Source organism: Anomaloglossus baeobatrachus, chromosome 1 (genome assembly GCF_048569485.1).
Source record: "Anomaloglossus baeobatrachus isolate aAnoBae1 chromosome 1, aAnoBae1.hap1, whole genome shotgun sequence".
NCBI classification, from domain to species: domain Eukaryota; kingdom Metazoa; phylum Chordata; class Amphibia; order Anura; family Aromobatidae; genus Anomaloglossus; species Anomaloglossus baeobatrachus.
Genome location: NC_134353.1, coordinates 865,333,162 through 865,361,009, shown reverse-complemented (window position 1 = coordinate 865,361,009; position 27,848 = coordinate 865,333,162). Strand labels below are relative to the sequence as shown.

General features: G+C 40.7%; 1 protein-coding gene across 10 annotated transcripts in view; it reads left to right on the top strand.

Moving 5' to 3' along the window:
• Positions 1-27,848, top strand: part of MAST4 (microtubule associated serine/threonine kinase family member 4) — a 775,598-nt gene that overhangs the window by 600,756 nt on the left and 146,994 nt on the right. For all 10 annotated transcript variants that reach the window (XM_075325968.1, XM_075325950.1, XM_075325959.1 and 7 more), the window contains 2 exons: positions 20,637-20,706; positions 23,716-23,794. In XM_075325968.1, the coding sequence (XP_075182083.1) occupies positions 20,637-20,706; positions 23,716-23,794 (149 nt within the window). The remainder of the gene's footprint in view (positions 1-20,636; positions 20,707-23,715; positions 23,795-27,848) is intronic.

Below are 27,848 nucleotides of genomic sequence, written 5' to 3'. Positions count from 1 at the left end.
GCAGCAAGTATGCTTCAATGTCTGTAGGACATTCTGTGCACTTGTGGTAAAGCTATGAAAATTTAGACTTTATTCTCAAGAAACTCAACTTTGAGGATCAAGGATGGTCAGTATGTGGTGATATGAAAGTCCTCTCTTTGCTCCTTGGTTAGCAGGGAAGATACACAAAGTACCCATGCTTTTTGTATGACTGGGACAGCCGAGATAGGACTCATTACTGGAGCCAAAAAAGTTGCCTACGGAGAGCATCTTTGCAGCATGCACTCAAGAACATAGTTGTGGAAAGTTTAGTTTATCCCACTAAAGTTCTCCCACCACTACTCCACATTAAGCTTGGACTGATCAAGCAGTTTGTGAAAGCTCTACTGAAAGTAGGAGAGACTTTTAAGTACCTGTGTATCACGTTTCAGAGATTATCCAATGAAAAACTGAAGGAAGGCATTTTTGTAGGTCTAGATATTTTGGAAACTCACGAAGGATGATGTCTTCAAACCAAAAATGAAGCTGTTGAGAAAAGGACTTGGGATTCTTTTAAAGAAGTCATGAAGAAATTTCTAAGTAACCACAAAGACCCAAAATTTAAGTCCATCATGGAGAACATGCTGAAAAATTTCAAAGCCTTGGGTTGTCTGATGAATTTGAAGTTACATTTTTTTACATTCCTAGTTGGACTACTTTCATGAAAACTTTGGTGCTGTTAGCGAAGAGCAAGGAAAAAGGAGGAGATCAAGGAGATGCAATGACGATACCAAGGTAGATGGAATGTGAACATCATGGGGAACGACTGCTGGATGCTTCACAGAGAAGATCCGCAGGCCTTCTCTGACAGAAACTGGATCAAGAGAAGCTTTAAAAGGAAAAGATGCAAGAATTAATTTCCAATGCATTTTCAGAATGAATGTTCCATAAATTTCGATATATAATATTGTGTGCATTTTTGGCCACAATAAAGATTTTTTTTTTTCTTGTTCATCTTACTTATACGTAATTTTATGTGCATTTTATGCAAAATCCATACTTGATGGTTAAAAATAGAAGTGTTTTTAAATAAGGGAAAAACAAAAGAATCAGTAATTGGATTTGAAAGATTTCTCCTAAACCCAAATTTGGCATGCCTTTGTTATCACAGCTATAATGTGGTGTTTAGGGAGACATTTGGAAGTGGCCAGCAAGCTATAGTGGACTAATTGTAATTGACTAATAGCTGTTACATCATTGTGGTGACCAGGCTGAGCTGTGGTGGCCACCCTGCCGGACGTGATAATGGTAACCTCATCCAGGGGCAGCTTAGCTGGTAAGTACAGTAATGAGGATATTTGGTAGGATCATTGAAGCCCTTGAAGTGGAATTATTACACTAATGTGACAAGTTAGAGTGAAGTGTCCTTAAATTGCCGTGTATCAGGTAGGGGGAATCCTGCAGTATTTGTGAATCTCAAAATATAATTACGGTACCTATCATTTCACATGACTCTTATTGTGATTGTCATATTCATATGGTTTTAAATAAAATTGGCCACTTAAAATCAAAATAATGTGTTGTGTATTTGATTTTACTGGATCATATAGTTATTATAGCTTAGGTCATGTGCTAATGAATGAGGGTCTTATGGATTTACCTGGTTTGGTGGAGGTCTGGGTGTTATTAGCGTGGATAGAGGCAGGGGTTCAGTGGAGTAAGTCTTAACGGCCAATACATGGATCAGCGAGGATCATGCAGGATGAAATGGAGCAGGTAGCACAGATGAAGTAAAGCCGGGTGTGTGGATACAATTGAAACAGTAATTATACAGAAAACTAGTAACTTTCAGTGGGAAAACAGGTTATCACAGCGCTGGTTAGGTTGATAGTCTGATGTGTATGGGGCGCTAGCCGACTGATCTTCAGGGAAGTTGACGATCAGGTACAATGTGTCTGATTTTGGACTGGTAATCACATTGTTCTCACAGAGATAAGCCACCAGCTGACATGTCGTCCAGTGACTTTCTCATAGAAAACACATTAGCACTCTGTCGAAAGAACACTCTTGTGTGTGGGAGAGTCGGGTGAGAGGACGGTCAGCCAAACAAATGGTCGAAAAGACGTTCGTCTAATAGTCATCTAATGTGTAATGTGTATGACCATCTTAACCCATGGAGATCAGCTGATCACTGATGTGATTTAGTTTTCTTTTTTCCTATATTTTGAGAAAACCCCTGACCCTGGAATTGTAGATTCCTTAATACCCCGGGGACATCCCACTCCACGGATCCCTCCTTATCTAAACAATAAGGCAGCCATTTTATTATTCAAATACATAACAGAAAATACACCGAACTAGGTAAAATCCTTGAAGCTACAAAAACTTGGTGGTTCTCATAACCAAAACGTAACCCAACTTGCTCCCAGCCATTAGCCACACAGGCTTGGGAGCACTAAAACACAAAGTTATTTTTCACCATTAACCCAACACACACAGGGGCCCGACAATCTTCGCCGGGATCCCCCCAAAAATCACCAGGTAACCAAGCATTACTTGGCAATTAGGGGATCCATACCCGGATGGATCCACCAGGCCAATTTAAACAATTTCAAGGACCCACCAAAAAGCCGCCTAAAGCCACTACAATCCGATAAACTCACCCCACCACTCTAGCGAGGGCGGGCGGGACTATCACACTTTCCCAAAAGAGTGGGAATGGTGACGACTCCACCCCCGCCTCATCCTTTAAAATGCTGTAGTAGGTCTACTTCTCCCCCCACAAGAGATCCTCTCCTCCCCTTCAATCCTGGTCATGCTGGCCTCTGCCCATGGCCCGGAGGATAGTGCTATGGCCCATCTTTAAAATAATTATCAGAGAATCTGAGTCTAGCCCAAACGTTGCTATCTGGGGAAAACACTGGGTCATGCTTGGACCATTTGCTTCCTGTGGGTATAAATGGTACCAAAGTAGAATTGATCTGTACCCCCCTTCTCTATTATGATAATATGCTCATAAATGTTGAATGAGTAGGGGATAAGTCAATCAAATAGTTATGTTTAGAACAAAGAATGAATAAAGTAAGCTCTTGTACCTCTCTAGACCATGCTGGAAAATGCTACGTCGACAGTGCTGACTTAATTCGGTCATCGAAAGCCGAGCACATGTTCATTTGCTTCCTCTGCATGTGATGATGCAGCCAACTGGTACGCCATACATGCAAGGGGCTGATTGTGATATAATTCGAAGTGTGATTGGCCACCTCTGATTATTTAGAATTACCCCATCTCATCTGCCAGCAGTTCACAATATCAATTATAATTAATCTTTATATTCCCTTGGTGCTAATATACATTCAGCTCATTGCAAACTCTTGCTTTTTCAGAGTAGACAGCTATTAAAAGTGCATTAATAATGAAAGAAGTGAGCTCAACATATGTCTTTTCAGAAAGATTTGCATTTCCTCCCTCTAAAGTGAAGATGTACTACTTTGCACATCTAATTACCAAACAATGAAACCGTTTAATTAATCTAGATATCCATTTCTTAACAATAACTGCTTCCCAAATGAGGCACCCTGTGTGTGGCTGCGGAGGCAAGTGCCAGCTTCATGTGCTGATTACCTATTCATTTCGCCACTTCTCCCCCAGGAAGGTTGAGTTAATTACCTACCCACTGCCTGCCCGCCACTTAGTGTTTTTTAGCGGGTCACAAATATCAACCGTAATCTCTGCAGTATATCGACATTATCGCACAACTGAAAACATACAACGGCCAAGAAATCCCTGGGAACAGCAGGATTTAAGTAATAAGCGCGCTTTGCACATATGGCAGGGAATTCACTGGCACCAGTTTTCATTTAAAAGTCTCTCAGGTATTAACTTGCAGATGGGAGGATGAATCCGGAGTGCAAAATGCTGGAAGATGAAGGTCACGTATCAGTCTTTTTTTTTTCTAATATCTTATATTTTCGACCTGTGTATCTTATGCTTCTGGGCTTTGTGTATGTAGGTATGCGGCTTTCCTCTTCTTTTTTTTTTTTTTTAACATAAAAGTAGAATATATGTGAGCGTATGTATGTTTTAAATATACGGTGTATGTGTGTATGTATATATATATATATAAAACATACATGCGCTCACATATATTCTGTATGTATATATATATATGTATGTACTGTATGTGTATGTGTGTGTATATATATATATATATATATACAGTTAGGTCCAGAAATATTTGGACAGTGACACAATTTTCGCGAGTTGGGCTCTGCATGCCACCACATTGGATTTGAAATGAAACCTCTACAACAGAATTCAAGTGCAGATTGTAACGTTTAATTTGAAGGTTTGAACAAAAATATCTGATAGAAATTGTAGGAACTGTACACATTTCTTTACAAACACTCCACATTTTAGGAGGTCAAAAGTAATTGGACAAATAAACCAAACCCAAAAAAAAAAATTTTATTTTCAATATTTTGTTGCGAATCCTTTGGAGGCAATCACTGCCTTAAGTCTGGAACCCATGGACATCACCAAACACTGGGTTTCCTCCTTCTGAATGCTTTGCCAGGCCTTTACAACTGCAGCCTTCAGGTCTTGCTTGTTTGTGGGTCTTTCCGTCTTAAGTCTAGATTTGAGCAAGTGAAATGCATGCTCAATTGGGTTAAGATCTGGTGATTGACTTTGCCATTGCAGAATGTTCCACTTTTTTGCACTCATGAACTCCTGGGTAGCTTTGGCTGTATGCTTGGGGACATTGTCCATCTGTACTATGAAGCGCCGTCCGATCAACTTTGCGGCATTTGGCTGAATCTGGGCTGAAAGTATATCCCGGTACACTTCAGAATTCATCCGGCTACTCTTGTCTGCTGTCAGGTCATCAATAAACACAAGTGGCCCAGTGCCATTGAAAGCCATGCATGCCCATGCCATCACGTTGCCTCCACCATGTTTTACAGAGGATGTGGTGTGCCTTGGATCATGTGCCGTTCCCTTTCTTCTCCAAACTTTTTTCTTCCCATCATTCTGGTACAGGTTGATCTTTGTCTCATCTGTCCATAGAATACTTTTCCAGAACTGAGCTGGCTTCATGAGGTGTTTTTCAGCAAATTTAACTCTGGCCTGTCTATTTTTGGAATTGATGAATGGTTTGCATCTAGATGTGAACCCTTTGTATTTACTTTCATGGAGTCTTCTCTTTACTGTTGACTTAGAGACAGATACACCTACTTCACTGAGAGTGTTCTGTACTTCAGTTGATGTTGTGAACGGGTTCTTCTTCACCAAAGAAAGTATGCGGCGATCATCCACCACTGTTGTCATCCGTGGACGCCCAGGCCTTTTTGAGTTCCCAAGCTCACCAGTCAATTCCTTTTTTCTCAGAATGTACCCGACTGTTGATTTTGCTGCTCCAAGCATGTCTGCTATCTCTCTGATGGATTTTTTCTTTTTTTCAGCCTCAGGATGTTCTGCTTCACCTCAATTGAGAGTTCCTTAGACCGCATGTTGCCTGGTCACAGCAACAGCTTCCAAATGCAAAACCACACACCTGTAATCAACCCCAGACCTTTTAACTACTTCATTGATTACAGGTTAATGAGGGAGATGCCTTCAGAGTTAATTGCAGCCCTTAGAGTCCCTTGTCCAATTACTTTTGGTCCCTTTAAAAAGAGGAGGCTATGCATTACAGAGCTATGATTCCTAAACCCTTTCTCCGATTTGGATGTGAAAACTCTCATATTGCAGCTGGGAGTGTGCACTTTCAGCCCATATTAAATATAATTGTATTTCTGAACATGTTTTTGTAAACAGCTAAAATAACAAAACTTGTGTCACTGTCCAAATATTTCTGGACCTAACTGTATGTATGTACTGTATGTGTATATATGTGTGTGTATATGTGTATATGTATATATATATATCTTACTCACTCACTCTTGAGAAACATTTTGTATGCATAAAATTAGAATATGTATGTACCGTATGTGTGAGAGTGTGTGCGCATATATGTGAAATAGAAAAAGAAATCAGCTCACCTGGTTGGAGTGCATGCCCCATGAAACATAATATGAGCAGTCCAGACCAGCACAAAAAAAATCCATAAATAATATATATACACAAACGCGCCCATTTTTTGGGAAACATTCTGTATACATAAAATTAGAAAGTGAGAGTGTATACACACGCAAAATATATATAATGTGTGTGTGTGTGTGTGTGTGTATGTATGTACGTGTGTATATATATATATATATATATATATATATATATATATATATATATATATATATATATATATATATATATATATATATACGGTATATATATATATATATCGATATATATATATATATATATATATATATCGATATATATATATATATATATATATATATATATATATATATCGATATATATATGGTATATATATATATATATATATATATGATATATATATATATATATGGTATATATATATGCGATATATATATATATGGTATATATATATGCGATATATATATATATGGTATATATATATGCGATATATATATATATATATATATATACATATATATATATATATATGGTGTGTGTATATATATATATACGGTGTATATATAATACGGTATATATATACGGTATATTTTATATATATATATATATATATATATATATATATATATATATATATACGGTATATATATATATATAGAATATGTATGTGAGTGTGTGAACACACGTATATAAGTGTGTGTATAGCTGTCTATCTAGATATACACACAGACACACAAATATATGCAAACACACCCTTTTTGAGAAACATTCTGTATACATAAAATTAGTATATGTACGCACGTGAGATTATGCCTGTTTGTGGGGTTTTTGTGTTTTTTTTTTTTGTTTGTTTTGTTTACTACATTTGGAAATGATTATCGTTATCACCTATTTAGTATATTCGGCTTTTGTTCCACTTTTTGGAGTTAAAGCTTTGAATTGGGGCCATAGTTTCCACCGTGTGGAGATCACTTTTCAGTGTTTATTTCAGAATCCTCATCAGTAGAATAATGAGGTATAATACCCTTTTTACAGTAGATAACACATAATCCATCATTGGTGATGGTCACAGCTCACCTCCATTTGCTTCCCTTTTCTATGGTATCTGCGCAGCATAGACAACTCTTGTATAGAAGGTAATGAATCAGAGCCTATATACTGCGATCTATAGCCCATGTGGCTATTGTATAGAATATCTCTCTTCTCACATCAGAAGCTTAGGCCATAAAATAGATAATTTGTAATATATATACTGTATATATATATATATATATATATATATATATATATATATATATATATATATATTAGTTTTTTCATAACTTAAAGTCCACACGTAGAAACTTTAGTTGCATAGCAGAACCTTAATTTCTTTCCTTCCCCCACTCTAAAGTTATCAAACTAATACATTTTAATCTTCTCGAGACGATTGATTGCAGCGTTATGAGACCATATTAAGTTAGAATGGAATTTAGTTTCTGCCGAGGCAATTAAACATATTACAGTATTGGATTTCATTATCATTTTAGGCTTTGCTCTCTTAGATAAAGGCAAATAGATTAAATGCAGGAAGTAAATGTTTACATTAATGTTTTACCTGAAATTGAGATTTATGGTATATATGCAAGGGAAAATTACTGTATCATGGTGTGGTAACAAAGTATAATACCTGCAGGAATACCGGAAGGCCCCCGATACATCAAAGCAATTTGCCAGATTTTTGGCATAAATTCTTTTAAAAAGTAACAAAATTTGCCCCAAAATTTTGCGACTTAGTGTTTTCACCCCAATTTTTCCTAGCTATGCCACAATAGGTGGTGCTCTGCGCGATTGGGCTCTGCGGAGTGTGAAACCATGGCTCGTCTAATTCCTGACGAGTTGTGCAGTTACTTGCAGCAGAAATCTTACATCCACCATGGACTGGTGTAAGATTCCTGGTGTGGCATACAACGCTCGTCAGACGTTCCTGATTGATGAAGAAGCATGCACCTCTTCATGTCTGACTTCACGACATCCCCTCATACAGACTGGTGTACCAATTGCCAGTCATGATTATTCAGGTTCTGTGTCTTTTACAGGGGGCAATAGATTTAAAGGGGACCTGTCACCAGAATTTTCGCTATTAAACTAAAAGAATCCCCTTCTGCAGCTCCTGGGCTGCGTTCTAGATGAAATATTACCTTTTGCTGTTGTAATGGGGTTTGTAATGTGGGGCGGGCTGTATTTCGTCTGTTATCCCCCCCTCCTGCCGCTGTTCGCCGTCCCCCAGTGTTCATTTACATAGCTGAGGCCGCCGCCCTCATCTTCCGCAGTGCGCCGGAAGTCTCACACATGTCCAGTGGCACTATCACGGGACTGAGCACTGTTTTCAAAAAAAGGTAAACTGGGATGATAAAAATAAGCAATGGCCAGCGCACGCGCATAACGGTAGAGGCCGAGGTACTTGTGGACTGTTACTTGGATGATGCTGGTGATGACATTCACAGCGCCTCTCATAGTCTCGCGCCTGTGCAATAACATCACTGACACTCGCATTTTCAAAACAGTACTCAGTCCCGCGATAGTGCTACTGCGCATGCGCAAGACCACCGGAGGGTGGCAGCCTCATCTATGTAAATGAACACTGGGGGATGACTAACAGCGACAGGAGGGGGGATAACAGACGAAATACAGCCCGCCCCCAGGGCCAGCAAACCTCATTACCATAGCAAAAAGGTAATATTTTATAAAGTTTTGTAGGTCTGAAAGGGGGGCCAATAGCAAGATGAACCTTTATAGAATGCAGCCTGGGAGCTGCAGAAGGGGATTCTTTTAGTTTAATATCGAAAATTCTGGTGACAGGTTCCCTTTAATTCAATTGTACAGTAAATGGTATAGTCTAGGTTCAGTGTTCAAGTAGTTAATGTGTCTTCAGCAGTTGCAAAGGGGAGTTTACTCTGTACTACATTCAATAAGTTCTAAAGCTCCCTCTAGTGGTGGCTGCAGGTAGCAAACTACTGTATAACAAGTGAATGTTTATAAATTGAATTTGGATAATGTTAATTTTAAAGAGTAAATATTTTTTTAATAAATATTGTGTTTATATTATACGTCACTAACCTATTTTGCCTCGTTCTATCTTCTATCTCCAGCACTTTGCCATAGTGCTTTTTTACTCACTTAATAAAAGCTCCCTATGAATCTGCTTTTAACTGCTGCTCAGGAAGAATCTGTTCCCTGTATACAAACATTGTTTGCTGACTTTCCCTGTCTACGTGTCTACTCCACTCTCTTGCACTCAAAAAGGGAAAGTCCCCAACACAGATTATATGTAAACCGAGAACTAATTCTTGCTGAGCAGCAGTTGAAAGCAGATTCATAGGGAGCTTTTATTATGTAGGTTAAAGAGCACTTTCTTATAGTGTTGGAGTTAGGAGGCAAAGTAAGGTAGTGAAGCTGATTATGAAATGTCCAACCTTTTCAAGAGCTTATTTAAAAGGGGCCTGTTGCATCCTTTTTGATATTAAACTGCCCCCAATGTCTTGTTAGTGATGCAATGTGCATCATTAACATGTTTTTTTTCAAACAAAGGTTCTATGTATTTATCGTAAAACGCACTTGAATGCATTACATACCTTTTCTTTCAGTCATAGGGGTGGCGCTTTTCTTCGGTTCAGTCACGGTCCCTACACCTTGTGATTGATTGCCGTGACAGGCCGACATCACTGCAATCTTACATATAATACCGCAGTTGTGCACTGCCCCTCAGTTGACCGGGCATGCACACTGAATTTGGGCGTATGTGCACAGATTTCTTTCATTTGTGCGCATGCTCCCGACCTGCTCACATCTCCTTGGGAGCGTGCACATATGAAATGATGAAATGCAGGAGAAAATAGAGTAAAAATTGCACATCAATAAACAATGTTCAATAGAAAATTACAAATTTTTATTAATAACAATATTAAAATAAGAATCCACAACCATAGAACAACCAATGTCCATATACAACAGTAAGTGATCCGTATATAGCAATACATAGATAAGGCAAAAGACGCCAATAAAATAAACGGACCAGAAATACAGTTATATGGTAATGACTGAATACTACCCCACATAAAGAGTAAAAGGGGGACAATCTGATCAAAGGTCAGAAAAATGATTGTAGGTTCACTGAAACATTACAGCAGCAAACCTTAACTAGCATCATGGAGGTTCAGGCAAACGGACAATATGACCAAATAACCATCTGTGATTAATCAAATATGACCAAGTAAATGCAGAGCCGCCCGTCCATGCTAACCAATTAAGTATAAATATGTCGCGGTGTACAAAAAATTGTTGACCATGATCAGATATTCATCACCCGTATACAGGTGACCTCTGAGGAAGCCATGTACTTGGTTATTTTTAAGAAGTGAAATGTACGTTGGGTCTCCTGTCTTCTTTTGCTTTGGATAACCCTTGTCCTTTGACTGCCCAACACTGTGAGTATATGTGTGATGTATATCTGATCATGGTCAACCATTGTTTCTACACCGCAACATATTTATACCTAATTGGTTAGCATGCATGGGGGTCTCTGCATTTACTTGGTCATATTTGATTAATCACAGACAGTTATTTGGTCATATTGTCCGTTTTCCTGAACCTCCGTGATGCTAGTTAAGGTTCACTGCTTTCCTGCCGAGAGACGTGTATTTACAGCAGACATTTCTGAATCAAAAACCTAACGTGTGCACATAACCCCACAGTGATCTGCTTATATCAGGTGGTAATAAATGGTGCTGTCATTAAGCACAAAGTTACAGAAATCTTTTATCTCCTGGACCCTGGGACTGTCTGCAGCGCTGGAGTTAAAAGCAAATCAATGAAAGTCACTGGCAGATTGTAAGGGGAATTTGGCTTTATCGTATGACTCATTTCTTCAAGCATGTAATGTATATGAGACTGTCTTTTGGTCTGAAGTTCGTCTATGCGTGAGTCATCTGTACTTGAGAATGATGTCCACAGTCCGAGCATGATGTGATACAAGAGCCCGTGATATAGTCTCAATCCACTGAGTGCAGGGTTGCAAACTATCCATAAATACAATCTGAAAAAAAACGGGATATTTGGGCATTTTTAACAAATAAAATAGATGCATCTGTGATATTTGTTTTTCTTCCTGATTTTGAAGACTATAATATCTACAAAATAACATATAGTAGCAATAAGAAGACTACAAAACAAGGCTGCAGAATTTTGAAATCAGTGTCCTCCAAGCCTAAAAAATGACTAAACAGAAGTAAAAAATGAAATACTTTATTAATACATGATGCCATATAATAAAAATAAGACAATACATGAGCTACCCCCTAAAAAAACAGGTAGTCTTAAGTAAAGAAGTCCTCACTAAGACCATCTAATCCACACTGGGAACTACAGGTTGAGAATTTTCATAATAAGACTAGGAATCTGTAGTAAAGTAGATACCTGTGGACTCAATTATGCTGACACCTCATGATGTGTTTCGCGGCTTCTTCAGGAGGAGCTTTTGTAGATTATTGTGATTCTAGTTATTATCATTTTAAGAAAAAAAAAGAGGGTTTTTGTTCCGCTCACCATTCCATATGTGACTCTGTAGCTCCTTGTCCGGGGCTCGGATCCTATGGTGTGGCATCCACAGCTGCACAATCAATCCAAGGGGGGGAGGAAATATCCAGCACCAATGTTTAAACAAAGATCCTTTTTTTAATCTTATTAAAACAGGTCTTCAACAAATAGTGCAAATGGACCTCCTTATTCATAGGCCTCAACACTAGAGATGAGCGAACCGGTCCCGGTTCGGCTCGAGGCGGTTCGCCGAACGGGGGGTCTGGCTCGAGTTCGGCTCGTCGAACGTTCGACGAACCGAACTAGAACCAATAGGCTATAATGGGAGGCAATCACAAACACATAAAAATGCATTATAAATGTACACAAACAGTTAATAAACATTGCCATAACACTTACCGGTCCTCGCGATCCCTTCTGCACTCTGTCTCCTGCCGCTATTCCATCCGATGATCGCTGAATCCTCCCGGTGACCTGCACTGCCAGCAGAGAAGCAGGACCTATCGTGACGTCAAAATAGCCATGTCACCAGTCACGTGGCTATTATCTCATTGGCTACAGACTGGTCACATGACTATGACACGTCATGTAGGACCTGCGAGTGCATCTCTCCGGTACACGGTGCACATATGTGTATCGCCGTGTACCGGCGACATGCTCTAGCACACGGTCGACTCCCCGTTCCGTTAGGGACCGGCTGACACAGCCGGTCATTAACGGAGATCACCGTTGCCATAGCAACGCAGTTAGCGGTGACGTCACCGCTAACCGCGGCTCCGGGAGCACCGTTGCTATGGTAACGCGTCTGTCAGCGTTACCGCTGTTACCGCTAGCAGCCAGCAGTGATCACTCACGGAGTGAAGGCTGCACGCTGCTTCCCGATTGTAGTGAGCATTGTAGTTAGGATGGAGGTTCCCCAGCCCCAAGTGATGCCCCTCACTACAATCGTCACTACTACTACACTAGAAAGAAAGAAGACAGAAGAGCAGGATCGTGGAGGGCTGACAGGGGTAATAAAGATGGAGTCTCTAATGTGTCTGTGTATTTATTTCTATTAAAGTATTTTTTCTCTGTGTGGTGTCTTTTTTTAACCCTTTATTGGAGATTCTTAATGGCCGGGTCAAACGTGCCTGACATTAAGAATCTCTGGCTTAATACTGGCTGGTAAAACAAAGCCAGTATTAACTCATGATTACCCAACAAGCCACCCGGCTCCAGGGCTGTTGGAAGAGTTGGATACAGCGCCAGATGATGGCGCTTCTATGAGAGCGCCATTTTCTGGGACGGCTGCGGACTGAAATCCGCAGCAGAGGCGCCCACAAACCTCGGGCTAACCTGTGCTGCGGATTCCAATCCCCAGCTGCCTAGTTGTACCCGGCTGGACACAAAAATAGGGCGAAGCCCACGTCATTTGTTTTTTAATTATTTCATGAAATAAGTGAAATAATTAAAAAAAACGGGCTTCCCTATATTTTTGGTTCCCAGCCGGGTACAAATAGGCAACTGGGGGTTGGAGGCAGCCCGTGGCTGCCAGCTGTACCTGGCTAGCATACAAAAATATGGCGAAGCCCACGTCATTTTTTTGGTGGGCAAAAAACTTCTGCATGCAGTCCTGGATGGAGTATGCTGAGCCTTGTAGTTCTGCAGCTGCTGTCTGCTCTTCTCCATACAGACAGACAGCAGCTGCAGAACTACAAGGCTCAGCATACTCCATCCAGGACTGTATGCAGAAGTTTTTTGCCCCCTGAAAAAATTATGTGGCTTCGCCATATTTTTGTATGCTAGCCAGGTACAGCAGGCAGGTACGGCTGCCCCCAACCCCCAGTTGCCTATTTGTACCCGGCTGGGAACCAAAAATAAAGGGAAGCCCTTTTTTTATTATTTCATGAATTTCATGAAATAATTAGAAAACAAATGACGTAGGCTTTGCCCCATTTTTGTGTCCAGCCAGGTACAACTAGGCAGCTGGGGATTGGAATCCGCAGCACAGGTTGGCCTGAGCTTTCTGGGCCCCACTGCTGCGATTTGCAGTCTGCAGCCGCCTCAGAAAATGGCATTTTCATAGAAGCGCCATCTTCTGGCGCTGTATCCAACTCTTCCAGCACCTGCCTGCTATACCTGGCTAGCATACAAAAATATGGCGAAGCTCACGTCCTTTTTTTGTAGCTTTTTGGCAAAAAAAAAAAAAAATGCTTCCCTGGATTTTCCATTGCCAGTGAAGGTAACACCAAGCAGTGGGGGTTAGCAGCCAGTAGCTGCTTGGATTACCCTTAGCTAGCAATACAAAAAATGCAGTGGGAGCTAACATATATTTTTTTTAATTATTTATTTAAATAACTAAAAATAAAATGGGCTTCCCTGTATTTTGATTGCTGGACATCACAGTGCTGTAAAAATAAATCTTTAAAAAAATGACGTAGCGCTCCGCGGTATTTTTGATTCTCAGCTCAGATAAAGCAGACAGCTATGGGTTGCCACCCCCATCTGCCTGCCGTTACCTTGGTTGGCAATCAAAATACAGGGAAGCCCATTAATTTTTTCTATTTAAAAAATAGTTAAAAAAAAAAAATTACGTTGGGTCCCCCCATTTTTGATAGCCAGCTAGGGTAAAGCAGACGGCTGTAGCCTGAAAACCACAGCTGGCAGCTTTACCGTGGTTGGGGATCCAATGTGGAGGTCCCCTCAGGCTCTTTTTTATAATTATTTTATAAATATTAATAATTACACAATAAAAGTAGGGGACCCCCCAAATTGGATCACCAGCCAAGGTAAAGCGGACAGCTGTGGTCTGGTATTCTCAGGGTGGGAAGGTCCATAGTTATTGGGCCTTCACAGCCTAAAAATAGCAGGCCGCAGGCACCCCAGACGTGGCGCATCCACTAGATGCGCCAATCCTGGCGCTTCACCCCAGCTCATCCCGTGCCCTGGTGCAGTGGCAAACGGGGTAATAAATCGGGTTGATACTAGCTGTAAAGTCACCTGAGATCAAGCCCAGCAGTTTGTGATGTCATGGCGTCTATTAGATACCCAACATCATAAACTGTCAGTACTAACAAAAACAAAAAATCGACAAAAGAAATTTATTTGAAAAAACAGTCCCCAAAACATTTCCTCTTTCACCAATTTATTGTAAGAAAAAAAATAAAGGGGTCCCACGACGACTCTGGACCGTCTAGAATATGGGGGGGGAGACACTCAGGGAACGTATCCCCCATTTTCTAGGAGTGCGGACCCTTCATGTGAGGAGTGTGGGTGCAATGAATCTGCACTCACTCTCCCCGGGTCCACAGCAGCAGAGTCCATGTCGTAATGGTTGCTACCAAAGCTGCAATGCCCTGCTCATGAGGTAAGGGCATGCCTAATCAGGAGAACTACTGTAGAGGAAGCTCTGCTCACTGGTATATAGGTGCTCAGAGGTAATAATAGATAAAATTAGTGAGTAACCTCGGCACTCTATATCTCCCAGACTAAGTCAGTAAGTCACAACGGATAGTAATGCAAAATCACTCTTTATTGGTCCGTATTAAGAAAATTTTTTTTTCATAAGCATATATGTTTTTGTCCAAAACAAGTTACAAATGACGTTTCGGCCTGAGCCTTCGTCAGATTGGACTTATCTGCATGTAATCATGAAAAATGACAATAATCAGTATCACATAAGAGTGAGAGAACAATAACATAAACTCGAACAATGTAGAGGTACAATTGGGATGCAGCAAAAAAATTGCAACACAGCAAGAAATGAAACACATGATACAAATGTCATAATACAGTACAAGGACAATATAGTAATGACAAATATGGGGTCAGAGTAGACTTAGACAGCTCTGGTACGAAAGAGATGTCAATCATAAAGTAACATGTGCAGTAGGTGTAGAGCTACACTATGCATGGCAGAGCTAATGGGTAGACCGACCATAGAAAAAGTAGAGAAAAAGTGGAGAAAAAGTGGAGAATAAGTGGAACATAAGAGGAGAAAAAGTGGAGAAAAAGTGGAGAAAAAGTGGAGATTAAGAGGAGAAAAAGTGGAGAAAAAAGTGGAGAAAAAGTGGAGAAAAAGTGGAGCATAAGTGGAGAAAAAGTGGAGAAAAAGTGGAGCATAAGAGGAGAAAAAGTGGAGAAAAAGTGGAGAAAAAGTGGAGCATAAGAGGAGAAAAAGTGGAGAAAAAGTGGAGAAAAAGTGGAGCATAAGAGGAGAAAAAGTGGAGATTAAGAGGAGAAAAAGTGGAGAAAAAGTGGAGCATAAGAGGAGAAAAAGTGGAGAAAAAGTGGAGAAAAAGTGGAGCATAAGAGGAGAAAAAGTGGAGATTAAGAGGAGAAAAAGTGGAGAAAAAGTGGAGAAAAAGTGGAGCATAAGAGGAGAAAAAGTGGAGAAAAAAGTGGAGAAAAAGTGGAGAAAAAGTGGAGATTAAGAGGAGAAAAAGTGGAGCATAAGAGGAGAAAAAGTGGAGAAAAAAGTGGAGAAAAAGTGGAGAAAGTGGAGAAAAAAATGGAGATAAAGTGGAGAAAAAGTGGAGAAAAAGTGGAGAATAAGAGGAGAAAAAGTGGAGAAAAAGTGGAGAATAAGAGGAGAAAAAGTGGAGAATAAGTGGAGAAAAAAGTGGAGAAAAAGTGGAGAAAAAGTGGAGAAAAAGTGGAGCATAAGAGGAGAAAAAGTGGAGAAAAAGTGGAGAAAAAGTGGAGCATAAGAGGAGAAAAAGTGGAGAAAAAAGTGGAGAAAAAGTGGAGAAAAAGTGGAGCATAAGAGGAGAAAAAGTGGAGAAAAAGTGGAGCATAAGAGGAGAAAAAGTGGAGAAAAAGTGGAGAAAAAGTGGAGAATAAGAGGAGAAAAAGTGGAGATTAAGAGGAGAAAAAGTGGAGAAAAAGTGGAGAAAAAGTGGAGAAAAAGTGGAGCATAAGAGGAGAAAAAGTGGAGAAAAAGTGGAGAAAAAGTGGAGCATAAGAGGAGAAAAAGTGGAGAAAAAAGTGGAGAAAAAGTGGAGAAAAAGTGGAGCATAAGAGGAGAAAAAGTGGAGAAAAAGTGGAGCATAAGAGGAGAAAAAGTGGAGAAAAAGTGGAGAAAAAGTGGAGCATAAGAGGAGAAAAAGTGGAGATTAAGAGGAGAAAAAGTGGAGAAAAAGTGGAGCATAAGAGGAGAAAAAGTGGAGAAAAAGTGGAGAAAAAGTGGAGCATAAGAGGAGAAAAAGTGGAGATTAAGAGGAGAAAAAGTGGAGAAAAAGTGGAGAAAAAGTGGAGAAAAAGTGGAGCATAAGAGGAGAAAAAGTGGAGAAAAAAGTGGAGAAAAAGTGGAGAAAAAGTGGAGCATAAGAGGAGAAAAAGTGGAGAAAAAAGTGGAGAAAAAGTGGAGAAAGTGGAGAAAAAAATGGAGATAAAGTGGAGAAAAAGTGGAGAAAAAGTGGAGAATAAGAGGAGAAAAAGTGGAGAAAAAGTGGAGAAAAAGTGGAGAAAAAGTGGAGAAAAAGTGGAGAAAAAGTGGAGCATAAGAGGAGAAAAAGTGGAGAAAAAGTGGAGAAAAAGTGGAGCATAAGAGGAGAAAAAGTGGAGATTAAGAGGAGAAAAAGTGGAGAAAAAGTGGAGCATAAGAGGAGAAAAAGTGGAGAAAAAGTGGAGAAAAAGTGGAGCATAAGAGGAGAAAAAGTGGAGATTAAGAGGAGAAAAAGTGGAGAAAAAGTGGAGAAAAAGTGGAGAAAAAGTGGAGCATAAGAGGAGAAAAAGTGGAGAAAAAAGTGGAGAAAAAGTGGAGAAAAAGTGGAGCATAAGAGGAGAAAAAGTGGAGAAAAAAGTGGAGAAAAAGTGGAGAAAGTGGAGAAAAAAATGGAGATAAAGTGGAGAAAAAGTGGAGAATAAGAGGAGAAAAAGTGGAGAAAAAGTGGAGAAAAAGTGGAGAATAAGAGGAGAAAAAGTGGAGAATAAGTGGAGAAAAAAATGGAGAAAAAGTGGAGAAAAAGTGGAGAAAAAGTGGAGCATAAGAGGAGAAAAAGTGGAGAAAAAGTGGAGAAAAAGTGGAGCATAAGAGGAGAAAAAGTGGAGAAAAAAGTGGAGAAAAAGTGGAGAAAAAGTGGAGCATAAGAGGAGAAAAAGTGGAGAAAAAGTGGAGAAAAAGTGGAGCATAAGAGGAGAAAAAGTGGAGATTAAGAGGAGAAAAAGTGGAGAAAAAGTGGAGCATAAGAGGAGAAAAAGTGGAGAAAAAGTGGAGAAAAAGTGGAGCATAAGAGGAGAAAAAGTGGAGATTAAGAGGAGAAAAAGTGGAGAAAAAGTGGAGAATAAGTGGAGAAAAAAGTGGAGAAAAAGTGGAGAAAAAGTGGAGAAAAAGTGGAGCATAAGAGGAGAAAAAGTGGAGAAAAAGTGGAGAAAAAGTGGAGCATAAGAGGAGAAAAAGTGGAGAAAAAAGTGGAGAAAAAGTGGAGAAAAAGTGGAGAAAAAGTGGAGCATAAGAGGAGAAAAAGTGGAGAAAAAGTGGAGAAAAAGTGGAGATTAAGAGGAGATTAAGAGGAGAAAAAGTGGAGAAAAAGTGGAGAAAAAGTGGAGAAAAAGTGGAGCATAAGAGGAGAAAAAGTGGAGAAAAAGTGGAGAAAAAAGTGGAGAAAAAAGTGGAGAAAAAGTGGAGAAAAAGTGGAGAAAAAGTGGAGAAAAAGTGGAGATTAAGAGGAGAAAAAGTGGAGAAAAAGTGGAGAAAAAGTGGAGCATAAGAGGAGAAAAAGTGGAGAATAAGTGGAGAAAAAAATGGAGAAAAAGTGGAGAAAAAGTGGAGAGAAAGTGGAGAAAAAAATGGAGAAAAAGTGGAACACCCTTTGGTACCTTTCATGTGGCACTAAGGGGTGCTTAGCTTTGTATTTAGCCAAAAAAATGAAAAAAAAAATGACATAGGGTTCCCCCTAGTTTTGTAGCCAGCTAGGGTAAAGCAGACGGCTGCAGCCTGCAGACCACAGCTGGCAACCTCACCTTGGCTGGTAATCCAAAACTGAGGGCACCCCACGCTGTTATTTTAAATTAAATAAATAATTAAAAAAAAAAACCACGTAGGGGTCCCCCAAAATTGGATCACCAGCCAAGGTAAAGCAGACAGCTGGGGCCTGATATTCTCAGACTAGGGAGGTCCATGGTTATTGGAATCTCCCCAGCCTAAAAATAGCAGGCCGCAGCCGCCCCAGAAGTGGCGCATCCATTAGATGCGCCAATCCTGGTGCTTCGCCCCAGCTCATCCCGCGCCCTGGTGCGGTGGCAAACGGGGTAATATTTGGGGTTAATACCAGATGTGTAATGTCACCTGGCATCAAGCCCTGGGGTTGGTGAGGTCAGGCGTCTATCAGATACCCGACATCACCAACCCAGTCAGTAATAAAAAAAAATACACGACAAACACATTTTTATTTGAAAAAACACTCCCCAAAACATTCCCTCTTTAACCAATTTATTAGATTGAAAAACAAATCCAGGTCTGGTGTAATCCAAGGGGTTGCCATGACGATCCACACTGTCCCAGTCAATGAAGAGCAGGATGTTCCCCATTGGCTGGGAGAGCAATGCAGTGACCTGAGCTAACATCAATGGGTCAGCCCAGGTCACTGCAGGGCATGAGAAGTGCTGCTGTCAGTGAGGTACATTACCTGCGCTGATCTCCAGCACACTGACAGCCCCTGTCACTGAGGTCAATGACCGGCGCCTTCACATCAAGTATCGCGAGAGGTCCGTGACGTCACCGCCAGTGTCAGTCTCGGGTCGGAAGCGAGAGGTGATGTGACAAGCGGCGGCCATGGAGGACAGTGACAGCGCTGAGGTCGGGATGGCGGGACTTCATCACCGCAGGTAAGCCGAGCGAGCGAGCGAGCGGGCGGGCGGGCGGGCGGGGGGGGGGGGGGGTGGATGTGTGTGTGTGTGTGTGTGTTTGTGTATGTGTATGTATGTGTACATGCCGCGGGCAGGAGGGGGTGGAGCGAGCTGAGCGGGAAAGTGTGGGCTTCCTGCACGTAACTAAGATAAACATCGGGTTACTAACCAAAGCGCTTTGCTTGGATACCCGATGTTTATCTTGGTTACCAGCTTGTGGCAGGCTGCCAGCGATGGCTCCTGCTCACTGTAGCTGTAAAAAGCCCTGCTTTTTGCTGCTAGAACCGTTCTCGAACGTATCTAGAACTATCGAGCTTTTAGCAAAAAGCTCGAGTTCTAGTTCGATCTCGAACAGCCCAAAAATCACTCGAGCCGCGAACTGGAGAACCACGAACCACGAACCGCGCTCAACTCTACTCAACACCTTAAATAAAGGATCTTTTTTTAAACATCGGTGCTGGATATTTCCTCCCCCCTCTTCCCTTTGATTATCCTATTCTTTGGTGATCTACAAGTTGTGGTTCTGTGTGGTGTGTGAGTTCTCCAATTGTGTATTTTTTCCCTAGCCCTTTTGCGTTATTCCCCAGTTCACATACTGTCCCTCTTTGTGTTTGTGTGCACGAGTTTTCATTTACCCTGGTCTCTGCCTATTTGTGGAGTTTTTGTTACTGGGCTTCCGGCCCGCTCCCTGGGTGGGGGTGAATAGTATCAGGGCTTTGACAGGAGACAGGGTCATGCTGGGGGCTCGTACCTGGCTACCATCGAGCCTACCTTCGAAATAAGGGACAGCGCAGGGGCCCCAGTCTTGGGGTCAGCCTAGGAGCCCCTTTTCCAGTGTTACATACCCCATGTCACCAGGGGTGCACATAGTGGATGCCACATAGGGAGAAAAAAAAGTTATTGTGCCAGTTTTTCTATTCGGAATTGATGTCGTCATCATTAGAACAGGAGAGGGAATTCCTATATAAATCCAAAGATGTTGGTTGATTTTTACACTAATGGTTGCATGTCAGAAACCCATTGTTTAACACAAAGCAAGAATAAAAAAAGTTTGTTTTTTTTCTCCCAGGTAGCAATTTTCATTAACTATACTATAATACATTGTAAGAAAATGCAAGATGTACAGAAGGTTTTATTTTGGTGGTGTTCGATGACTATGATGTATGTGCTGTAGTCTATACTGACATGTTTTCTTTTCTCCCCTCCATTTTCTGTAGGAAGCAGCCCACAGGACAGCCCGAGGAACTTCTCCCCCAGCGCGTCCGCTCATTTTTCATTTGCACGAAGGTAGAAGCTTAGTCCCAAAGTACATGGGGCACAATTTTTCTTCCAATAGAGTCTAATTAGCATCCTAATCTTATCTAATTGCTTTCTAATGTTGTGTGGCTGGGAAATAACCCATTATTCATGATTATTAATTTGCATACCTAGTTTATTGTGCACATCCTCACAGTAGGGTCTGTTTTTAAATAAACACTACATGTCACTCAATTTCTATGGCCCATCCTTTATACTGACACACATTACATTATCCTAATGCTACGACTGCTGGGTAAATATAATAAACATGATAATCTGTTAATCTTGGCTGTAAAGCTGTAAACAATGTCACAAAACGTTGGCCATTTTTTTTTTTTTTTTTTACATGCATGGTATGTCTCGCTTTCAGTCTTCCGAAGCACACCGCTCCTCTGCCTCCCAGAGATGTGTGCGCTCCCGATGATTGACAGTTTAGATCAGTGACATGGATGAGACACAGACAGAAACAGTGCCTGTGAAGCATCAGCGGAATGCAGGAACACTGAAGCCGGCCTGATCCAGCCATCCCACCAAATTCAGAGCACCTGTAAGCTTCAGGGTACGATTCCGACCATGATACGACCTGGTCAGGATCGCTGGTGCATCGCTACATGGTCACTGGTGAGCTGTCAGGCAGATCCCACCAGCCACCAGCGACTCCTGTAACGATGCTGCGCTTGGTAACCAGGGTAAATATCGGGTAACAAAGCAAAGCACTTTGCTTGGTTACCCGATATTTACCTTGGTTACCAGCGTACACCGCTTAGCGCTAGCTACCTGCACACGTAGCAAGGGTACACATTGGGTTACTAAGCAAAGCGCTTTGCTTAGTTACCCGATATTTACCCTTGCTACGTGTGCAATGAGCCAGCGCTAAGCGGTGTACGCTGGTAACCAGGGTAAATATCAGGTAACCAAGCAATGCGCTTTGCTTAGTTATTTGATATTTACCCTGGTTACAAGCGTATGCTGCTTACAGAGAGTCGGTGCTCGTTGGTCTCCCGCCATCAAACACGCCGATGTGTTGGTCTCTCGCTGTGCAGCACACATCGGCGTGTTTGATGGCGGGAGACCAACGAGCAAAAAATGAACCAGAACAGTGTGTAACGATCAGCGATTTCACAGCAGGACCCAGGTCGCTGCTTAGTGTCACACAGCGAGATCGCTGATGAGGTCACTGGTACATCACAAAACCTATGACTCGGCAGCGATTTCGCTATGTGAGAAGTACCCCTTAGGCTATGTGCCCACATTGCTTTTTTGTGTGCTTTTCTGTACATAAAAAGCATGTTTTGGCAAGAAAAACACAGCATAAAAAACGTGCAGTTTTATTGCGTTTGTATGTTTTTTTTATATGTGTTTTTACTTGTTTATTTTTGTCCTTTAAGTCATGGCGACCACGGGGGTTCTTGCGTTGTGCCCCTTCAATTGCCGCCGGGTCTCCAGCTAATGTTACAACCTGGACCCGGCTCTCGCTGCCAGGAGCGGTGCCCGCGCCGCTCCCGGCAGTTTAACACCCTAAATGTTGCGATCAATACAATCGCAGCATTCGGAAGGCAGGGAGAGGGATCACTTAACTTTCTCTGGCGATCGGGTCTCTGGAATGTGATCACAGGGACTCGATCGCTGCCATAGTAACCAAATGACCCCGGGTTACTGAGCTACCGATAGCCTCCCACACCATGCTGTATGCATGATGTGTGAGGCAAAGTGCTGCACTATAATCCACTGTGCTAAAGCATTGCAGAGGATTACAGAAACGCAGAAAATGAATTGAGAAACAATTTGACATGCTGCTTCTTTTTCAGCAGCAAAATCTGCAAGGAAAAAAGAAGCACCGTGTGCACAGCAAGTCATGATTCTCATAGACTTTGCTGGGATGCTTTTTCCTTGCAAGGTAAAATGCATAAATAAGAGCAAAAAAAAAAAAGCCACGTGGGCACATAGGCTTATAACAAACGGCTTGCAAGTGCACATTTCTTACCTAGGAAACCAGCCACCACTGCGGTGGCGGGTAACCTGGACAATGATCTGTGAACAATAACATTAAAAATTAGGATTGTTATTAAGAGGTAAATTGTAAGGTTGCTTGTTTTTACAATTTTACCAATTTCATCAAACTAGACAATCCCATCATTTGGGGGACCACTGCTTTATTTTTGCTAACAATGTACCAGAAGGACTAAATAGACTTTCATTATGTATTATTATTATTATTATTATTATTATTAATAATAATAATAATAATAATAATAATAATAATAATAATAATATTATTATTATTATTATTATTATTATATTTTATTTTATTTTTTTTTTTTAATTTAACTTGATTTTGGCAGCAGAATTACACTCCCGAAACAACTTATTCACATGCATGTACATACACAAGATAAGTCCAGCACCACCTTTAGCCAGTCCGTTCCTCCATTACCGAGAACTCTGCATTTGAATTGCTATGGAGATGAGGCTGAAGTGCTTTTGGGGCCTGGGAGCACTTCCCCAGCCTCGCTCTCTTCGGCTCTAATCCACTGCCCGCACTGCCTTCTGCCTGACTGACAGCTCTTTTGCTGTGCCACTTCAAGCAAAATCTGTAATGTGCCTTTTTTTTGTGTGTATTTGCTGCATATTCGCCCTTTGCATTGTACGGTGAAAGCTACAATAAACGCCAATAACAATTATGGCCATGGGAGTGAGATGTATGTGTGTGACCTTCCCTGTAATATCCAGGATCAATAATAACACACGATGATGCGGCCACTGCGGCATCCAATTATAAGAAATTAGCTTGTCGCAATTTAGGGCATATTAAAATAATTGCTTCCAATGGTTGCTTCTAGTTGCAATTTCAATAAAATCCTTCTATTTCATCAGGATTACTTGTAAAGATTGAGCTGATTGATGGCATGTTGGCAGCTATATACACCAGTACATAGAATATATGCGCTCCTGTGTATAACTAACCCTAATTATTGCATTGTTTCTTTTGAACAACAGGACAGATGGACGCCGTTGGTCATTGGCCTCCCTGCCCTCATCTGGCTATGGAACGAATACACCGAGCTCCACCGTATCTGTAAGTTGTTTTATTCATTCTGCTTCTGCATTTATAAAATTAAATCCATTGTATAATTATAACAATTATAGCCAACTTTTATTCCTGTGCAGTTGAAGTTAAAGGGAACAAATCATCAAGATTTTCTTATATAACCTAAAGCCAGTGCTATACTGGCACTATCAGGCTGATTCTATACATACCTGCAGTGGACAGCTCGGATGTTTAGGTTTTGAAATCCAAAAAAGTAAAGTTTATAAAACAAGCTGATTGTTGAGTGACAGCAGCTGAGGATCAGATAATATATTCATAGTTAATCCCTTCCCCTGTTAAAATTAGCATAACTATTATGCAAACTATTCACTTTGTAGGAGGGTAGGCATAGTATCCATATATATCAGTATTACCCTGACATTGACTAAGAATTATCTGAACTCTGTCCTCCCCAACGAATCATTTGTCCTGGGCTGTCCTCAGGCGAGGGTATAACTCTGGTTGACACCTGCACTATCTATGTTTGTCTATATGTGGTCTTAATTACTTGATGAGAAAACAATATAACTTCCGTTTTTAATATTTATTGAATAAAATCTATTTTTATGGGAGTAGTCAATTTAGTGGTGTTTATTTTCTATGACGCCAACATTAAATTAAACAGAAATACACTTTATACATTGTTAATGTGGTAAATGACTATTTTCACTGTAAACATCTGGTTTTTAATGCAATATCTACATAGGTGTATAGAGGCCCATTTCCAACAACCACCACTCCAGTGTTTTAATTGTACATTGTGTTTGCTAGCTGTGTTAGAAGGCTAATGGATGTTTAGAAATCCCTTGAAAACCCTTGTGCAAGTATGTTAGCACAGCTGAAAACAGTTTTGCTGATTAGAGAAGCTATAAAACTGACCTTCCTTTGAGCTAGTTGAGAATCTGGAGCATTACATTTGTTGGTTGCATTACACTCTCAAAATGGCCAGAAAAAGAGAACTTTCATGTGAAACGACAGTCGACAGTCTATTCTTGTTATTAGAAATGAATGATATTCCATGCGAGAAATTGCCAAGAAACTGAAGCTTTCCTACAACAGTGTGTACTACTCCCTTCAGAGGAAATCACAAACCGGCTCTAACCAGAGTAGAAAGGGAAGTGGCAGGCCCCGCTGCACAACTGAGCAACAAGACAAGTACATTAGAGTCTCTAGTTTGAGAAATAAACGCCTCACAGGTCCTCAACTGGCAGCTTCATTAAATAGTATCCGCAAAACGCCACAGTGATGAGGTGACTCCGGGATGCTGGCCTTCAGGGCAGAGTAGCAAAGAAAAAGCCATATCTGAGACTGGCTAATAAAAGGAGCAGATTAATATGGGCAAAAGAACACAGACAAAGGACAGAGGAAGATTGGAGAAAAGTGTTATGGACAGACGAATCGAAGTTTGAGGTGTTTGGATCACACAGAAGAACATTTGTGAGATGCAGAACAACTGAAAAGCTGCTAGAAGAGTGCCTGATGCCATCTGTCAAGCATGGTGGAGGTAATGTGATGGTTTGGGGTTGCTTTGGTGCTGGTAAAGTGGGAGATTTGTACAAGGTGAAAGGGATTTTGAATAAAGAAGGCTATCACTCCAACTTGCAATGCCAGACCCTGTGGACAGCGCTTGATTAAAGCCAATTTCATCCTACAACAAGACAATGACCCGGAGCACATTTCCAAATTATGCATGAACTATTTAGGGAAGAAGCAGGCAGCTGGTATTCTATGTGTAATGGAGTGGCCAGCCGAATCACCAGATCTCATCCCTATTGAGCTGTTGTGGGAGCAGCTTGACCGTACGGTGCGCAAAAAGTGGCCATCAAGCCAATCCAACTTGTGGGAGGGGATTATGGAAGCATGGGGTGAAATATCTCCAGATTACCTCCGCAAATTAACAGCTAGAATGCCAAAGGCCTGCAAAGCTGGAATTTCTGCAAAGGAGCATTTTGTGATGAAAGCAAAGTTTGAAGGAGAAAGTTGTTATTTAAAGAAAAATCATTATTTCTAACCTCGTCAATGTCTGGACTAGATTTTCTATTCATTATGCAACTCATTTGATAAATAAGTGTGATTTTTCATGGAAAAGACAAAATTGTCTGGGTGACCCCAAACTTTTGAACTGTAGTGTATGTGTGTTTATGTATGTGTGTATATATATATATATATATATATATATATATATATATATATATATATATATATATATATATATATATATATATATATATATATATATATATATATATATAATCACACACCTTATATGATGAGTGCGGCAGATGCCTCTCGTCCACGATTATATGGATGAACAATGGGCTATAGGCTCCCCTTCAAGCAAAACAAAAAAAAAACAAATCAGAAAAAAACATTGCTTACGAGTTTTCATAACATTGTATTGAATGTATTATCTTGACAATTTATATAACATGACACAATCCAAGGGCAGGTAGGGGTGTAAGTTCACGCTGTAGTTGTTTTTGTGTGTAACAGATACTTTTATATTGTTTATATGCTTGCATTCACCTATTCTGCTCGGCTCACATTGCTGTTATTGGGCTCTTTCCGAGCTCCCGACATACGACCAGTACGTCAACATTAGTGGGGTCGTGTTTCCTTTCAGGCACACACTGACCTTGAGTGGGCCCAAGACCTTATATCCACGAACACATCATATTAAATAAACCGGGCTACTTAAGAAAATGCAGCCTGCATGACCCCTCGGATATATGCATCATTTATTGAATGGATGATATACCGGTAGTGTTGCACACTGTCCTCCATGTTTACTCCGGTGACAATGTAAATGAATCCATGTAAGTGGTTGTCATTGACTCGGCACTCTGTTACCATGGTGACCTCCACACCAGAGTCCTCTCCACCTTTGTTGGTTGCGTTCTGTAGGTTCACCTTGACATTGACATTGTTGACCTGGTATCACTTACATGGCGTCTTTGCACGTTTATTATACGCCTCATGAGGAGTTTGTGGCTTCATTAGTTGTGTAGATTGTTTATTTTCCCTCTTGCGGCTCGGACGCTCCTTTCCTGTCTGCTACATGAGTGATGGGCCCAGTCGCTGACTTGCTGGGGAACAGGAAAAGCAACAAGATCTGCATTTTAATCACCACGCCTTGTAATTCAGAATGTACTGGCTGCTATTTCCAAGCACTCGCTCACTTCAGCTTTTCTATTCACAACTTCATCCCTTTGCCACAAAGGCAGGACTTCATGTTCCTCGCACAAAAGCTGGCGCTTACTTATCCTTCAGGGCTGCATGCTTATCATCTCATTGATCATAGCTAGTTAATGGAGGGGAAATGAGAACGATACGCTTCTTTGTTCCAGCCAAGTATTCTCTCCGTACATATTCTCGAGCTCGTACATGTATATATGGTTCTCATAACTCAAGTATTCCAAGTAGCTACCAAGATAACTTGCAGAGGTTGTATAGCTTCCAACTCTTTGGGTGGTCATGGAGAGACTCTTATGATTTTCTGAGTGTTTTATCCATTTTTTTTTCATGCCTATCCATACACTTCACTACTTTTTCATTACTCACTAATACAAAAGAGAATCTGAATAAGAAAAATTTTAGACTCTAGATTGCAACAAATCAATATATTCTTCTTATTTAATATATAATTAGAAAAAATAGGACACAAGTAAAGGGATTTTGTCAGGATAAATCCACAGGATAGCTGGTAAAGGAGGAATAACCGGTGGTGATCTAGTTATTGAGTCTCCCACTAATTACGAGAATAGTGCGTCAAAAGTACCTAATGTGAATGGATTGCTGGGCGCACATGCTCAATACCACTCTCTTCACACATTAGACTTGCACACTTGCCAACATTTTTAAGGTAAAATATAAGAGATTTAAATACCACCCCCCAGGAAAGGCCCCATAATGCCTGCTTTTGGGTGTGGTTTTTCTAAGCTCCTTTTCTTTTGTGGTTTAGAAAATGTTCATTGTTGACTAGTGATGGGTGAACCCGAACTGTAAATGTCTGGATCTGCATGGGTTCAAAAGTACCCACGCG